The sequence below is a fragment of the Vicugna pacos genome, chromosome 16 (genome assembly GCF_048564905.1).
Source record: "Vicugna pacos chromosome 16, VicPac4, whole genome shotgun sequence".
In the NCBI taxonomy this organism is placed as follows: domain Eukaryota; kingdom Metazoa; phylum Chordata; class Mammalia; order Artiodactyla; family Camelidae; genus Vicugna; species Vicugna pacos.
The window spans coordinates 16,831,051-16,848,731 of record NC_133002.1 but is presented as its reverse complement, the minus strand read 5'-3'; the positions used below and the strand labels follow the sequence as shown (position 1 = coordinate 16,848,731).

At 43.5% G+C, this 17,681-nt stretch overlaps 1 protein-coding gene across 1 annotated transcript in view; it reads right to left on the bottom strand.

The window, feature by feature from the left end:
* Positions 1–16,535, bottom strand: part of AKAP10 (A-kinase anchoring protein 10) — a 45,420-nt gene extending 28,885 nt beyond the window's left edge. The window contains exons 1-4 of the mRNA XM_031685916.2: positions 16,304–16,535; positions 9,237–9,284; positions 4,850–5,032; positions 1,720–2,274 (exon numbers count right to left, since the gene is read on the bottom strand). Of these exons, the coding sequence (XP_031541776.1) occupies positions 1,720–2,274; positions 4,850–5,032; positions 9,237–9,284; positions 16,304–16,391 (874 nt within the window). The 5' untranslated portion in view covers positions 16,392–16,535. The remainder of the gene's footprint in view (positions 1–1,719; positions 2,275–4,849; positions 5,033–9,236; positions 9,285–16,303) is intronic.
* Between the last annotated feature and the right edge of the window lie 1,146 nt (positions 16,536–17,681).

Here is a 17,681-nt window from a genome sequence, read left to right as displayed (position 1 = left end):
TGGTGTGGGAAACCCACACATGTGGTGTCAGGAGTGCTGCGAACACAGAGGTGGTTTTGTTTTATTGATATTAAAAAAATCTGGCCTCAGAGATGTGTAATTGGGAAAAGGAGTATTTTTTTTAACAGCTTTCTGAGATAACTGTGGATATATTCTTCTTTGATATATCAAAACTTGAAAAGTGGTAGTTTCTTAAAGGTTAGAATGTAGAATCTGAAACCACATTAATGAACTTGTATTCTGTTACACTAAAATCTACTGGTCTATCTCCTATGTTGAAAAGTCTTCTACTCACTACATGCTTTCAAGTATTTTAGAAAATATTGATTTACTGACTTATGAAGATCTTCCAGATGCTGAAACATCGCATAATATAGTGTAAAAAAAGAAATCACATCGCCATTACCACCATGATCTTATTGGAACACTCTTTAAAGCTGTCAAGACCCACGGTAATGAATACAAGTTTTCCAAATTCTAAGATTCACTTGAAAAATTTTACCACTGGGCAGCAAACGCTATCAGCTGTTTTCCATGAAATGACAACTCATTTTATGGGGCCAGAAATATGCTGATACAACACCAGATAAAAGCAATGCAAGACAACGGCAGACTGATACCCACGAAAACACAGACACAAAAATGCTCAAGAAATACTAGGAGATCCAGTCCAGCAACGTATGAAAAGGCTGATACTCCACAACCAAATGGGACTTACCCTGGGAATGCACATTTATTCAACATATTTTTAAAAAATCAATGTAGTCCATCATATTAACAGACAAAGAAGGAAAACCACATGGTCATATCAAATGACACGGGTAAAACACTGGACAAAATTCAACACCATTCATGATTCAGACAACAACTCTCAGTAAACAATAAGGGAACTTCATCAGCCTGACACAGGGCATTTGCAAAAACCCACAGCCAACCCCATCCTTGATGGTGAAAGACTGAATGCTTTCCAAGACCAGGAACAAGACAAGAATTTCAAGCGATCTACAGAAAGCATCTAGAGGTAACAAGTGAGAAACACAGTCGTCGAAAATCAACATATAAAAGTCAATCATATTTCTATATACCAGCAATGAAAAACTAGAAACAAACAAACAAAAATGTAAATACTATTTACAATGCCACCAAAAAAGGGGAAATAAAACATGTGAAGGATCTATATGCTGAAAACTGTACAATGCTGATGAAACAAACCAGACCTAAGAAAATGAAGACACATCATATCTGTGGATTTGAAGACTTGATACGGGTAAGAAGTAAATTCTCCTCAAACTGACCTATAGGTTGAATACAATTCCAATAAAAATTCCAGTAGGGTTTCCGGTAGATATAGACAGGATTATTCTAAAATTTATACTGACGGAAAAAATAGCTAGAATAGAAAAAACAATTCTGAAAAAGAGCAAACTTGCAGGACTCATATTATCCAATTGTAAGACTGACCACAAAGCTGCCATAATCAAGACAGTGTGGTACTGGTGAAGGAACATACACATCACGGAACAGAAGAACAGAGAGCCCAGAAATGCCCTGCAGTTACGGTCACGGGACGAAGGCAACCCAGCAGGCTAAGGGTGGTCTTTAACTAACAATGTTGGAAACTATTCCAACTCAACAATCCCCATCTCAAGTTCCACTTTGTGAAATGATCTAAAATTTTTTTTTAAAAAGGATAAAGTGACACAAAAATCACCTACTTACTTTTCATTAATTTTCCAGACAGTTCCTTTAGTGGAGAGGAGGGACTATTTCTACTGGCTACTGTCAGTCTGGAGGACTCCTGGGTGTCTGTGGAACTTGGACGAGCCCCGGTTCTGGCCATTTCCAGGTGGAGAGGAGGAGCACTGTGACATTCCTGGGAGAGCAGCAAGTGATTCTGAGTGTTGCTAGTTCTGGAGTTCAAGTCAGACTCTTCCGATGGAGTCAGAGGCAATGGTGCTGAGCGAGAATCCTCCAATCGCTTGTCAAGAGACTCGGCGACAAAAGCTGCTGTTGTTTCGTGCTTTTTAGATGGAGAGACAGGCTCAGCCAATGAGCTCTGCTTAACTGTGTTCAGACTGTGTGCTCTTATTCGGGACCAAGTTGTAGAGTGAAAACTCTCAGCTTCTAACCAAAATTTAACTAAATGCTCCATTCTCCGAAGTTCCATGAACTGAATGAAATAAGGGAGGACAGCAGTGTCACGCAGGACTTGTTCAAGGGTCTTTGAAAGACTTGATTTGGTCTCTTGAGTCTGGTAGTCCAGACAAGATCTGCCTAAAAGAAGCAGAAGAATTAGCAGTTCAGTAACAGATAACAATGGTCCAAAACTTATTAAAAAGTTACTCAGTTAACCCTGATCATTCTTTTAATGGCAACTCAGACCACGTAAATTCTTAAGGAAAACATCTTACATGATACTAGCTCCAAAGAAAAAAGGCCAATAAAATATGGAAAAAATTTCAACCTCACTAAAAATTCCAGAAAAGCAAATCAATGCAAGAGCATTTTTCCTGTCAAATTGGAAGATTTAAAAAAAAAAACAAGAAGCACTAACAAGAGCACAGCAAAACAGGTAACAGGCTCAAGCCACTGACAATGGAGCCGTAAACAGGCAAGACCCTTCTGGAGGAGCGTTCAGTAACGACGGGACGGCCTCGGCCATCCGCACAACTTTCAGTCCAGTGGCTCCACTTCAGGAACCCACCCCGAGGAAGAACTGTGGATGTGTGGATACAGCTGGAAAGATGTTATCAACTCTTCAGCATTATTTATAACAGAGTAAAGAGTTAGCTCTGGGATTTTATCTTGAAAAATAAAAACTAAACTTAATAAAACATAATAAAAGTTTATTTTATACTTAACTAAATTTAGGTTATAACCACAAGCTGATTATTAGAACAAAGAAAAAAATAAAAAAGTTTTAAATGTTCACAGCATGATGTAAAGAGGCTCATTTTCATAAAATCAACTGGGGGCTTCATCAATTCTTCAAAAGGGCTTTTCTTAACCTTTTGATGTTTCTTCTGAAGCACTTCGTGGATCTCATCCTTGCTGGCTATCTTATTGTCAATGTCAACATCTCTTTCATGAACTGCAGGAAATCTTGATCTTTGCAAGACTTAATTTTTTTTAAATTAAACTTTTAATTTTGAGATGATGGTGGATTCACACACAGCTGTAAGGAGTAATACCGAGAGCTCACATGCACACTTTATCCAGTTTCCCCCAAGGGTAACATCTTTCAAACCACAGTTCAATATCACACCAAGATACTGACACTGATACAATCCACCGATCTTATTCAGATCTCCCCAGTTTTAGTAGTACTCATGCGTGTGTGTGCACAGTTCTATGCAACTTTATCACATGCACAGATTTGTGTAAACACCATGAAGACAGAACAGATCCAGTAACGTAAGGGTCCCTTGGGTGGCCCTTCATAACCAACTCCCACATCCCAAACCTCTGGCAAACACTGATGTGTTCTCCATGTCTATCATTTTGTCATTTCAAGAAGGGACTAACACCTGTTGGCATCATCCCCTTGATTGAGCCAAGTTGTCCTGTGTATCAGCAGTTTGTTCTTCTCACCTCGCTGAGCAGTGCTCTGTGACACGGAGGTACCAGTGTTTAACTGCTCACCTGCTGAAGGATATCCAATTTTTAGCTTTCACGCTGCTATGAACATTGGTTTTTTTGTGAACATAACTTTCCATTTTCTGGGATAAATGCCTAAAACTGCAACTGCTGGGTCACATGGTAATTGCATGTTTAGCTTTATAAGAACCTGCCAAACTGTTTTCTAGGGTGGCTGTGCCATTTTTACATTCCCACCAGACAGATGAGTAATCCAGTAAAACTTACAATTTTACTTTGTGACCAACACGGATGTCATTTGCAGCATACGGCCGAGCGTGACCCACCAAGACTTTGACACCTTGGCTTTGAATACATACAAAATGTTAAGCAGGCAGAGAGAGGTATCGAAAGAGGAACTAATTGTATTAGAATTTAATCCATTCATGGATTTTTTTCAATTTGCGATAAAGTGACACACAATTTCTATACGTGCAGAAATGTGGGCAACAAATGTTCAGAAAACAAGGACCTCTGTGTACCCTTTTTTTTTTTTTTGCAGGGAGAGGGAGGAATTATTTTAACATGACAGAGACCCTGCTGTGTACAGCACGAGGTGACCAGCTCTCCTCCCTTGAGCGTACCTCGACGTCCTCTTCAGACTTCTAAATGGCTACACAGCGCCGCAGAGAACGGCTGCATCACAACTTTACTTCCTTGTTGATGGATATTCATACGTTGCTCCCAAGTTTTTGCCATCATACACAATACTGCAATCGACAGCCTTCTGCGTGTACATGCGTTTTTGTGCACATATGGGAGCATATCTGAGGGCTAGATCTTATATTTTATTTTTGATAAATACTTGCAAACTGTCTTCCAAAAAACTGTTACCAAATTAACACCTCCACTAAATAGGAGTGGCTCATTCTCTGCATCCACATTAACATTCAATTATCAAACTAAGTATCTGCTGATGTATCAGGGGGAACGTTAACTCATCATTTTAATTTGCATTTCACTGAGTACTAGTGAAACGAAGCATTTTTTTCATATATTTAGTAGCCAGATATATTTCTTCTTCTGGAAATGGCCCATTTTTCTGTTGGGCATGTTATTTAAATTTACACAACATGATACCATCCGTTACACTCAGAGCTGTTATTTCAGTTTAAACATGTTTTTTCAAAGCCCAGTCCCTCCGGCAGGAGTTTCACACACCATACTCAAATCCCTCCTCCTACTGGAAGTTAACAAGCACAGAGTCACTTACCCAGGTCCCCAAAATGAGCGGCCTCCATGTGGCTTGGCTGTTTCTTAAGTGTCGCGGTCCTGCTACTTGAAAAGGAGTCCATGTTGGCGGAAATGGCATTGATTGCAACGTGACTTGGTCCTGCAGCCTCCAGCAAGGCATGATTTTTAGTGCTTTTTTGTGGGGAATGTACGGAGATTGAAGCTATAATTTTTCAAAAAATTATTAAAAATTAAACACAAATGATAGCCTAAAACTGTCTCCTAAGGGAACTTTAAAAATTCAATTTTGTAACACTTAAGTACATACACTCAACAAAAAATACTTAGGGAAAAGATAAATTAACCAAGCAGCAGAAAATTGGAAAACACCCTACTATTATTTATAAATCTCAAAATACTGTGCCAAAAATGAAACTTAAGAGAGATCTTTCTTTGAGAACGTTCTCTTTGAGAACTTTTGAGGATAGAAAGTACCAAAGCCAGCATTCTGAAACACGGACCTTTCTCAATTCCTTAATCCTTCTTGCCGAAGGAACAAAACTAAAATCGCAAAATAAAAGCTTAGGGGGAAAAATTAGAAAAATATGCTTCAGAATAACTTATTTTACTTTTTAATTGAGTAACAAAATCTCACCATCTAGTAAAACATTTATGATCAGAGTTCAATGAATTAATAGGAAATAATCAACTCCATACTACAACATGGTCAAAGAACCCTATGAACTTGTTGCTACAGCTGAATTAAAATTCCACCTATTCAATTTATCCCACAGAAATATCAGAGACTCTTCTTAAAGGTTTTTTAAGAAATTTCAGATTAGCGCGTTGCTATAGCAAGAAGGCTAGAAAGGATACAGGTCACTTAGCATTCCACACCCTCAACATAAATACTCTGAGATAACTGAACTTGTGCCTGGCGCCACTTGTTTTACTGAGCAGTTAACAGGTAAGCTGAAGTGCTCTCAACCTGAGCAAACAGTTCCTGGACACAGAGTCTGAGTAATCCCATGCAATATTTCCTATGGAGAATACATGGTGGTGTAATTCAATCTATTCCTCTGAGATGTGTCTACAGGATGGAGCAGGTACACACATCCATACCTGTTTTCCAGGCATTTATTAGTCTATCATGCAATAAAGCTGTCTTTAAATGATTTTTTTCAATTACATAAGGAAGTTTTCTTTGGTTTTCATTTTTATGATATACTGAATGCAGCAAAATCATTTTGGTTTTTTATAATTGGTTTATAAACAATAATATCTAGGGTTTTTTTTGGCAGAGACAAGAAACTACAAATAACATTCTATAAGAACAGTGAGGTTCCCTAAGTGCCTCCTAATTAGATGTGGATGATGGTGTGAAATACCGTGAATTCCTTTGTGCAGGCTTCCTTCCTCCTCCTTACCTTCTCTGTTAGAATGATTTACTTCACATGCTCCTTCCTGACATCCCACCTTCCCAGGTCTCCGTGGCCCTACCCTCCACGTACCTTTTCCTCGCCCTCTGCTCCCCCTCTCAGCCTTTCAGAATCCATTTATTAAATGTGTCAGGTATGGCCTCCTTCCATGAGCCCTCTTCTTCTGCAGGTTCTCTGTTCTTTTATTCTTTCTGCTACAAAGCACATTTATTCTCAAGCCTTCAGTTATTACTAGAGCAATCTTCTTCAAACTTTTTTTTAGCTGTAGGCTCCCCCCACTCAAATAAACTTAAGTGGGACCCTAATATGTCTGTAAATCAGACAGAAGTCCAGGTAAAATAGATATCTAAAATCTAAATGGTTATCTAGAACAGACAAAACAGAGTTAATACTAACTCCGGCTGATTGCAGGGGAAAGCCTCACGCACACCCTGGCCATGGGCCTCTCAGCGACAGCCCCGATGGCACAGCTCTGTGGACTGGAGGCCAGGTGCGAACCCCGACCTGCATCTCAGGCTGACCTCTGAGCTGGGATTCAGTCCCCTGTCTCTTTTATTTGCTACTAGTCGTCCTCACTTAGACTTTACGATCTCAAGACCAATTTGTCCAAATGTCAGACTTCCCACATTCTCTTCCAGACCGAGTCTCCATCTTTAACTTCCCTCTCTCTGCTCAGCCCACTGGTCCCCAAAGCTCAAAATCTGTTGACTTTTTCTTCAAGATACTCACCTGTTTATTCTCAACACCACACCCTTAGTACAGATTTTTCTGTGTTACAGAAGAAGCACTTCTAGGCCTCCACCCTATGTAACTCGCCTTTCACAAAGGCCATATGTAAAGCACCAACATCCTGTTCAAAAGCCCAGAGTGACTCCCCGTTTTCTCTCAACTCTCTTTTCTGGTCCTTAAGACCCTCTACATTCTGATCTTAATCTATCTGTAAAAATTTCCCTTAACTAGTCTGAAGGTCCCTCTGCCCAGTACATACTCAAGAAATAAGAAGCTGGGCTGGTAGGGGAAAAAGAGAAAGAATCAACTCTTCCGTTCAAACCCTTCCTAGTGTTCCCACCGGTCAAGTCTCACTTCTACGAAGTCTTCAGACACCATTTGCTGAGCTCAAACTCCCCCAAACTCCTTGTGATACTATAAACGCCTCTGTTGAAACGAGACAGTAACAGCCCCCAATGTACCATCTACTATGTACCAGGCACTGTACTGGTTTTTTTATTTCACTTATCTCTCACAACAATCTTGCAAGACCAGTGTTTTCCTCATTTTGGAGATGAGTACACAAACAGAAAAAGGTAAGTACTTAGTCGTAGCCATAAGTCAAAGACGCAGGAGTCACTTCAAGAGGCAGGATTTCAACCTTGGTCTGCTAGACTCTAGAAAGTCACTCTCTTATCTTTGGTTAAAAACTCCAACTCTAGAGTTATCGTGGGGACAAGGTAACACATGTATATCAGTCTCAAAAGCACTTCCCACCTCACATCCCAAAACTGAACATGTAATTTCCCAGCTGGGCTCTGCACCAGTCACAGCGTTAGGTAAGCAGAAAGGTGGGTATTAACCTTAACCTTCTCCCCCCATACCTTACATTTAATCAAGAACAAAGCTCTGCCCATTTTGTCTCCTCAATCATCTGCCCAGGTCTCTTTATCTCCATCACTGCTGGCCTCACCCAAGCCATCTGTGGAATCACTGGATTAATGCTGCTCCCCCACCAAACTGTAAGGTGGAGGAGGGCGGGGCCTGGATCTAAGTCTTTTCTTAGCTACAGCCACAGTTCTGGCTAACGCCTGGAACAGAAGAGGTGCTCAATAAACCAAAGCTGTCACTCTTTCGGTTCACCTGCTGCTGCTCTAAGCTCGTCCTTCTAATCAGACTGCAAACTTCTTGAGGGCCTGCGTCCTCTGCTGCTTCTGTCTTATTCTGAAGTCAGTGAATGCTAAGCACAGACTGAGGACTGTCACAAACAGAACAAGCAGGGACTATTTTAGCCTGGTACACACTCAGAGGTTAGGTAGGCCAAACCCCCCCGTCTTACAAAGGAGGGAAGTCCCACGGCTCCCTAAGGTCCCACCGTCAGAGGCAGAGCTTAGAGCAGAAGGCTGGTGTGCCCCAGGCATCAGCATGCCTTCCTTCCACTAGCCTAGTCTCCACAAGCCTCTGCTCACCGAGGGCTTTGAGCCTTTACCAATGCCAATCAAACTCTGCTTAAAGAAGGCAGTATGAATGACATGGAACCCAACCGGTTTTAAATGATCAGAAATAAGCAGGAAATAAGGCTGTAAACCACCCCACTTCTCTAATCTCACAAGTCTCCTAAGTTATAATTAGTGTCTCTCAGGCAAACTGAGCGTATGGGGTTAATATTCAACGCTAGCTACACAACATATAAACACTTAAAAAAATGTAAGCAGCAATCTATAGATTTCATGTAAACAAATTACATTTATGAAGTTTATATATAATGGATATAGGAATAATTTTCATTGTAATTTTCCCACTCCAGTTTTGTGCACTGACATAATGAAACCTCTCAAAGCTACAGCAGGGATTCCAACGTGAAAAGGCACGCTCCTCCCCATAGATAAGGATGTGTTCCGAGTAAACGTGAAGGCCACGCATCCAAAGTAATAAGGTAGTGGAACTGTAAGCCTCACGCTTCCAGACAGACCACGGAAAACTAGGCTTCTCAGGTCAGTTGTCAGGCTGCTCAGTAAAGAGTATTGCTTGCTTTTTGTTTTTTAAAATAAAGTCAACCAACCACTTTTAGGGAACAATCAGATGTGTGACTCACAAGGAGGACACTGGTTCACTGCAATCACTGGGGCAGCCAACAAGTGCGTGTTGGTGAGAGGTTACAATATGCTGGTGCTGAAGAGCATATAAACTAACAGGGAAATAAGTCACAATCACAGGTGATTATTAAAGAAGGCAGAATAGCAGGATTAAAGAGCCCATCCCTGCCAAGCGCTGACTCACCTTTAACTGACTTGACATCGGAGGTCTTGTCTTGTTCCTTGCCTTTCACTGGAAGGTAAGAGAGCATTATGATCAACTTCCACAGTCAGAAAGTTCCATTCCACACACTGTAAAGGTCAGACAAGCTTCATTCTAACAGAGGAGTGTTCAAAGTTCCACAACAATGGACTAACTGCCTTGGGGGGGGGGCAGAGCAACCGTCAGGGAAGCTTCCCTCAGGAAGTGACCTGTGAACAGCATTTGGTCACTGAGTGCCTAAGGAGAGACAGTGTCGGAATATCTGGGTTCAAATTCTGGCTCTGCCATTCCATAGCCCCGTGAGCCTGGATAAGTTACCTTAATTTCCTGAGTCTCAGTTTCCTTGATTTATGAAACTAGGTCACTGTTACAAGCTAGGAAAGAATCATTTCAACAGGGAGGATTTCAACCGCGGTCAGCTAGACTCTAGAAAGTCACTCTTTTACCTTTGGTTAAAAACTCCGCCTCTAGAGTTACTGTGTGGATAACACATGTAAGTGGATATATCAAAAGCACCTCCCACCCCACATCCCAAAACTGAACATGCTGTTTCCCAGTTGGGCTCTCCACCGGTCACAGTGGAGACTTCCTCAGAGCGCTACAGGTGAAAAAATAAATACTTGTAAAGGGCTTAGAAGAGGGACTAGGACATAGGAAATTTAGGACATTGTATGATATCATGACCACGTGCCACTGACTACTGGATGCGTCCTGAAGAAAAAGACAGGCTCTTACTTACTGGGTATTTCCACCACAGCATCAAATACAAACATTTGAAAACTTCGAGTACTCAAGGTTTAACAACTGTCTCTTAAAAAATTATACAATCCCTCCTTCATTACATAAAACACTGGAAATTCTAACGCAGATATACTAACATCCAAGAAGGAAGGTGCATGGCAGCTTAAGCCAAGTGTGAACCTTACAGAATCTGACACAAGACTATTTTTAACCCACTTTACTTTTTTTGTGTCAAATTCTGGGCTCCTATCCACCTGGAATTCATTTCTGTATTATCAGGGGCTGGCGGACTACAGCCCAAGGGCCAGATCCAGCCCACCGTCAGTTTTTTGCAGTGTATACATATGGTCTGTCTGTGGCCACAAGGACAGAGCGAGACAGGCCACAGAGCCTGCAGAGCCTAACACAGTCACTATCTGGCCTTTTACAGAAAGTCTGCCTACCCCTGACATACATAACAGGGGGAAGGGAGGAAATCGTAATTGTTTTTCCTTTTTTTTTTTTTTTTTTTTGCCAAACGGATAACAAACATCACTTACCAATTATTCCAACTCTTCCCAACTGAATAAGAACTCTACATGCCAAGTTCCCATACAGATCGAGGTCTGTCTCTGGGCCTACTGTTGCAATTACTTAACTACATAATAAGCCTCTGGCAGAGCCAAGTCCCCGGTCATTCCTTTTTCAAAAGTACCTTCCATATTAACTATAGGACCAACTTCCTGACCCTAAAACCCCCATGGCAGGTTCTTTTTAAATAGCACTGGCTTAATGACTAATATGGGTGAAAGTTCACATCTTTCTGGTAGGGAGTCTTTCTATTCACGAACATAGTACACCTCCACTTACCTGGGTCTCCCTTTATGTCCAATTACGTTTTGTAAACTCCATAAAGATTTCACAGTCTTTTGTCTATACTGGCATACTGGGATACAACTGAGTTTTAAATCCTTGTTCTATGGTGTATGTGCAGATTTTCTCGAATCTTTTATACACAGTCATATTATCTATGAATAATGGCTCCTTCCCTCCCAAATTCCCTTTCCCTCCCAAAACTGAACTCTTCCATCTTTTTTTATGTGTGTGTAATTGTGAAGACTGTTAGCTTTCTTTTTGCTTATATATCCCTGATACAGTTTTCTATCCTTTTACTTTGAACCTTCCCGAGATCTTTTTAACATCTAAACAGACAGAACAAGAATCTAACGTGAAGGCTGCCATCTTTTTATTGCCTGGGTCAGTTCATTTCTGTATATGGTGATCGCTGCTTTTTATTTCTAAAAATGAACATTCTTAAAGCTCTAACTACAACTATGAATTTGTTGACTTCTCCTGGTAATTCTGTATATTTTGTTTTATGTATTTGGAGACTAATTTTCAGTACAAACCAGCTCAGAATTTTATCTTCCTAGTACCCTGCTCATTTTATTGTAATGTACAGACCTTTTGAGCCCCTAATAACATTTTATGCTTTCAAATACTTCACCTACCAAACAAGCTTTCTTCTGGTCAATATTTGCCTGGTATATCTTTTCCATTTATTTTCAATTTCTCTGTGTCCTTATGTTTTGGTTGTACCTCTGGTAAATAGCTTATGGCTGGATTTTGGTTTATTATCCAACCTGAATCTTTATCTTTTAGCCCACTTATATGGACTCCTGCTAGATTTTCAGCCATACAGATTTTAGTCTATTTACATTTATTGTGATCACTCATCTATTCAGGTTTATTTCTGCCACATTATTTTATACTACTGACTTCTCCTTTTTGTGTATTTCTTTTTATTATGAAACATTTAAAACATAAAGGCAAGACTGCACTTTAATATAAGGAACACTCGGGTTTAGCAAATTTTAACATCATGCCATTATTTGCTTCAGAAGAATTTTTAAAAGAAATAAAACATTGCAGGTACAACTGAAGTCCCTCCCTGATCTCATTCTCCCCTCCCTAGAGAAGGCAGGAACGAGAAGCTTCTCATTCTCTAGAAAAGCAATCTCATAAATTGATATTTATGGTTTCCATCCACATTTTCACTCCATAAATGTTTGTATCCATAAATAATATAAGGCATTGTTTGAAGGTTTTTAAACTTGTATATACAAGTGGTTGTACCAATTGTCGGTTCCAGCAGCAGTGTATCCTAACCAAACTTTGACACGGACAAGCTTCAATCCCAACTCCTAAGGTCTTTTTAAGAACTTCACTCCCGCAAGTAACAACTCTCCTCTGTATCATTTTCTCCCGCTCTACCGGAGCCTTCCTATTAGCAAACAAGCATTCTCTAGCTCTTTCAGCTTAAACAAAAATTGCCTACACCAAAAGCCCCTCCAGCTACTGCCCCTCTTCTCCCTTTCCACTGCAAAGTTTCTGCAAAATTATGTTTTCAGTTATTCTTTGTATTTTCCTCACTCCCCTTTCTCCCCTCAACCTGCTCCACTGACATCACTCTTACAAAAGTCAGGAATTACTTCTGCGTTATCAAACTGAGTGGCTATTTCTATTTATCTTGACCTTCCAAGTGACATTCAATGCAATAGTCCCTCCTTTTTGAAATACTATCTTCTCTTAGCTACCATGACATTGCACTCCTATATCACTGGCGTTTTCTTTTCGATTCTCCTTTGCCAATGGCTCAAGTTCTTCAACTTAACTTCGAAAAGCTCGATTAATCCCAGAGCTCTCCCCTAGTCCACAGAATGGCAGGAAATGCTACCTGGCCACTGAACTCAGTCTCCCCTTCCTAGCAAGAGGGCTGCAGCCTGGCACAAGCTGGCGAGCTTCTCTGCATTTCCCAGAAGCCCCAGGGTTGGCCAGGACCGTCGGACTAGGTTCTCACCAAGAGAAAGTGAGCACAAGTGGTAAGGGCCACTTCCTGGCCAAAGCTTCTCTTTCCTCCATACTCTTTCCCCTGTCACTGGTCAGAAAACTGACAGAGGTAGCTATGATCTGGCTTTGATAAAAAAGACTACGCCCTAAGAGACAGAGGAATAACAAGATAGGAGAAAAATGATCCCTGAATGTGGTGAGACAAAGCCACCTGATGCCCAGGAACTGAACTGTTACACAAGAGAGAAACAGAGGCCTATCTTATTTGAGCCATTATACTTTACGTCTTTTTGTTATGGTAGCTTAGCCTTTCTACGCAACTACTTCATATATCATGTGTATTCCCTAGATGATCTCAAAGAGTCCTGCAAAATGCCTCTAAATCCAGATCCAGAAGTCAAGCTCTGGCCTCCCTTCAGAACTACAGACTTGTACGTCCAGCTGCCTCCTTGATCTATCCACATGGACTGTCCCGGAGTTACTGTAAACTCACAACTGCAGAAGGAGAATTCTTGATTCTTCCTACCTGAGCTCTAAGCTTTCCAAAACTTCCCAGTTTTCCTTCACTCCAATCTCTTGAAATTCAAGTCATGCCATCTCTATCTCCAAAACACACCCCTTTGCCCTCCTCTCCCAGTGAACTTCAGCCTTCTTTCCATCCTTGAGTAAACCCAGCTCCTCCTTGCCTCAGGACATTTGCACTACCAGTTTTCTGGAATGTAGTTTCTTTTATTTCTGCAAGGCTGATGCTCTTTCCTCACTGAGACCTCGGCTTAAATACCACCTTCTCAGACAAGCTTTCCCTTCCTATCTGAGCGCAAACTATCACCTGGGGATCTGCTCCCACATCACTGTTTAAACTCCCTGCACAGCACATACTACTAGCTGATATTTTTCTTATTTTTATTCACTTATTCAACAAATATTTACTAAATTTCTAAGTATATCCCAGGCACTGATCTAGACATGGGGATATAGCCATGAACAAAAATCGGCTTCCATCCTAACAAAACACACAGTAAAGCAGACGGTGATAAATGCTGCAGAGAAAAACAAGGCACAGCAAGGGGGCGAGTGCCTGGGCTGCGGACTGCAATCCTAAGCAGGAAGGTCAGAGAAAGCTTCACTAAGATGTCAATTAACCAAAACCTGAAGGAGATAGGGGAACAAAATAGGTGTGTATCTGTGGGAAGAGGCTTCCAGACAGAGAGAAGTGCAAAGGCCCTGAAGGAGGAATGTACTTGACAACAAGGAGGCCAGTATAAATGGAAGACTAATAGGGAAAGAGAGCAGGAGATGAACAAAGAGAAGAAATGCAATATAACAGGCCTGAAATATACCAGAGGGGTCAAGGATGGAGGAAGGGAAACCAAACTGAAGCCCAGGGCTACATAATGCTGCTTCCTCGGTCTACATATAAAACTGGCTTCCTCTTGACATTTAAGATTGGAATGACATCCCCTCAGAGGACTTCCTTAATCACCCAGCTTATGTAGAGATGACTGTCTAGAGCAGGATGGTAAGAAGTGGTTGGATCTGGATATGTTCTGGGGTCGACGACCTGTCGATGGATCAGATCTAGAGCAGGAGAGAGAGGTTCAAGAATGTACTAAGGTTTTAGCCCGAGCAATCCTTTAAGAGGCAAGAAATGCAATTTATTGAGTTGAGAAAAACTGATGAACTGGTTTGGGAAGACTAAATCTGAAGTTAGATTTCAGATACAGTAACCTAAAGATTTATCTACTAGTCGATCTATTAGACAACTACGAGGTAGAGGTATAAAGTGGACCAGCAGTTGGATATACAGTCCGGATTCAGGGCAGAGAATCCAAGCTGGAGATGTGAATTTGGGACTCACCAGCAGATATGTGGTATTTAGAAGTGGTATTTGGAGACTGGATGGGATCTCTAAATAGGACCATCTTCAGTTTCTATTCTTGCCACATCCAGTCTCCAAAAAGCACCTAGAATGATCTTTTTAAAACATAAAATAAGATCAAATCACTCCTCTTCTAAAATTTTAAAGTAACATTGCCTCTGCACTTGGAATAAAACCTAACCGCGAGCCACAAAGCTCTGAATCACCTGACCCTGGTCCTCCTCTCCGGCCCGAGTTGCTCTGGGCTTCTTTTCTTTCCCGAAGGGCTCCAAACTCTTCTTGGCCTCTATGGTACCTCCTGCGTTCCTGCAGCTCTAAGTTTCAGGGTCACCTGCTAAGGCCTTTGACTAACATCAAACCAAAATATGTGTCTTCTCTCTCATAACACTTTACTCAATTTGTAAAGAGAGAGAGAGAGATTTATTGTCTGTCTACCCCAGAAGACAATAAGCTCCATGAGTAGAGGGACTGTGTCTTGTTCGGTGCTCAGCAGTGAGGGCCTAGCACAGTGCCTGGCAAACAGCAGACTTTCAAAAGTATTTAATAAGTAGAGACAACAGTCTATTGTGCAACATGCCATTCGCCCCATTATACACAGAATGTCTTTGCTGTTTTAAAAAACAAACCCCCCCCCAACTAACCATTTCAACACTGTCAGACAAATTAAAGGGCTGTTAACTGCACCAAGGTTAAAAATATCGGCTTCATTCATTCACAGCGGTTTTCATTCATTCTGAGAGGTTTCATTCACTCATCACATGGCTTCAGTTACTAAACCTCTGTGTGTACTTAAAAGGAATTCTTTAATTTCTAGAGTTTAATGGGGCCTTTAGGAATTATCTGAGTCTCAGATGAGAGAGGAAAGTGGGTTAACATTTTTCTGTCCCAGGTGACACAGTTAGTAGTAGGGCTGTCACGTGAACCCAAGTCCCTGATTTAGTTTAGTCTTTTTCCCAAAACCCGTTTTTGTCCGGGAGATTTTCTCTGAAGCAACAAGAATTGATACAAGAACCACTATCATCCAAAAAAGACCCACACTCGTTCACTGTGGATAGGTACCCCTACTTAAAAGCCGCCTCTACTTAAAAACTAGGCAGCTATTACTACTGAAAACCAGGAATAGAAGGAGCCTGTTTATAAAGTTAGGGTTCCAGTTCGTGGTAAACTTGCTAAGTCATCAAAAGAAGTAGTCGCCTTCATCAAGGAACTTTTAGCCGTAAGTTAAGCAATGTCATTTTAGGAAGAGCAGAATCCCCCTGCTGGAAACTGGAAAAAAAGGGGAAACAGGAAAACAGCACCGGCTGAAGAAAACATTTTTTCACGTGTTGCTTTTACACAGTGACCCCTCGATATTCTCACGAGTCGCAGGAATTCCCTTTTTCTCGTACACACACACGCACAACCGGAAAACTGTCCTGACGAAAAAGGCACTGCCTCGCGCGGGTCGGGGCGCACGAACGCCTCGGGGCAGCGGGCCCAGCGCCCGCCCGCGCGGAGGCCGCGTCCCTCCCGCAGAGCCCGGGCGGGCCGCCGCCCCGAGGCCCCGCCGCCCGCCGCCCCCGGGTCCGGGCCCGGTCGCACCGCCAGCGCCCCTCGCTACCTTTCCGCCGGAAGAAGGACATGGCGGGGCCCGGGTCGGGGCGGAGGGCGCGGGGGGACTGGTGCGGGGAGGGCCCGGCTCCCCTCATTCAGCAACCGACCCGGACTTCCGGGTCCGCAGCGGCCGCCGCGCTAGCCCGAAGAGAGACCCTTCTTCCGGGTGTGGGCCCCGCCGCCTCCTCGCGACACCGCCGCCATATTATCAACAAGCCGCCCGCCCGGAGTTCCGGTCCTTCCCCGCGCGGGGCTTCACGGGAGGCCGCGCAGGCCCCGCCCCCCACCCGCCCACGTGACGCGCGCGCACCGCCTGCGCCTGGCCCGGGGCCCCGCGACTCTCCGGGGCCCCGCGACTTTCCGGTGTCCCGGCGCTGCGGGCGCGGCCCCCCCCCAGGTCAGTCCTCTCCGAGCCGCAGCCCCGCGAGTCGGGGGCCCTGCCTTGGCGCGAGTGTGGTCCGGGCGCCGGCAGTCAGAGGAGCCGCACCCCGTGCTCCCAGCGAGCGGGCCCCGGTGCGGGCCTCGGGATAGGGACTCGGAGCCATCACCCGCTTCGTGAGGCTCCGGGGCCCCGCGGTCACCGCGACCTCGGCCGTGGACAAGGAGAGTGGGCTCATTTCAGGACTCGACTCCTGCCAACGCTCAGCTCCGAAAGGACAGCCACATAAAAGCCTCGCCAGGATTTACCAGGCGTACTCCAGTGGGTCATCCTACGAGCCCTGCTCAAATGCCGGTTTCCCATGAACCTCGACCTTCCTCTGCCCCTAAAGCAGAGTGCCGAGCCTCCCACCCCTGGGGCCCCTGATCCCGGGGCTGGGTGACCACTGCAGGCGTGCGCTCCTGCGGGGGAGGAGCCTGAGTTTTTCAAATCAGTGAAGCCCGCCCTGTGACGGACGGAGCAACTGAGGTCCAGAGAGGAGGCGACTGGTCCAAGGTGATTCAGTGTGTCAGTGTTGAGACTGCAGTCGAGGCAGTCACCGGAACCTGGGGTCCTTACAGTATATAATCAGAGCAGATTAATAGATGGGTCTGTTTTGGTTTGGGGGCATGTAAGGCAATCGCACCTGATATGTATTGGAAATTTACTGTGCGCAGGTGCTGTGCCAAACCCTCCAGACTGGTAATAGTCCTTGGAGTTGATCTTGGTATGGGGGAAACCAGGCATAGAAAAATAACCTGCCCAAGGTCGCAACATAACTGGAGGTGGAGCCTGGGTTTCAGACCTAGAGAGTCGTTTCCAGAGCCAAGGTCAAGCCTCTCCCTGGGTGGGGAGAGTATGTTCGGGCAGGAAGAAGACACTGGCCGCGGCTCTGGACGCCCGAGTATGTCCCTGACCTGAGCAGGTGCGGAGAGTGGACATCTGTCCGACCTTGTCCTCCCCGGCG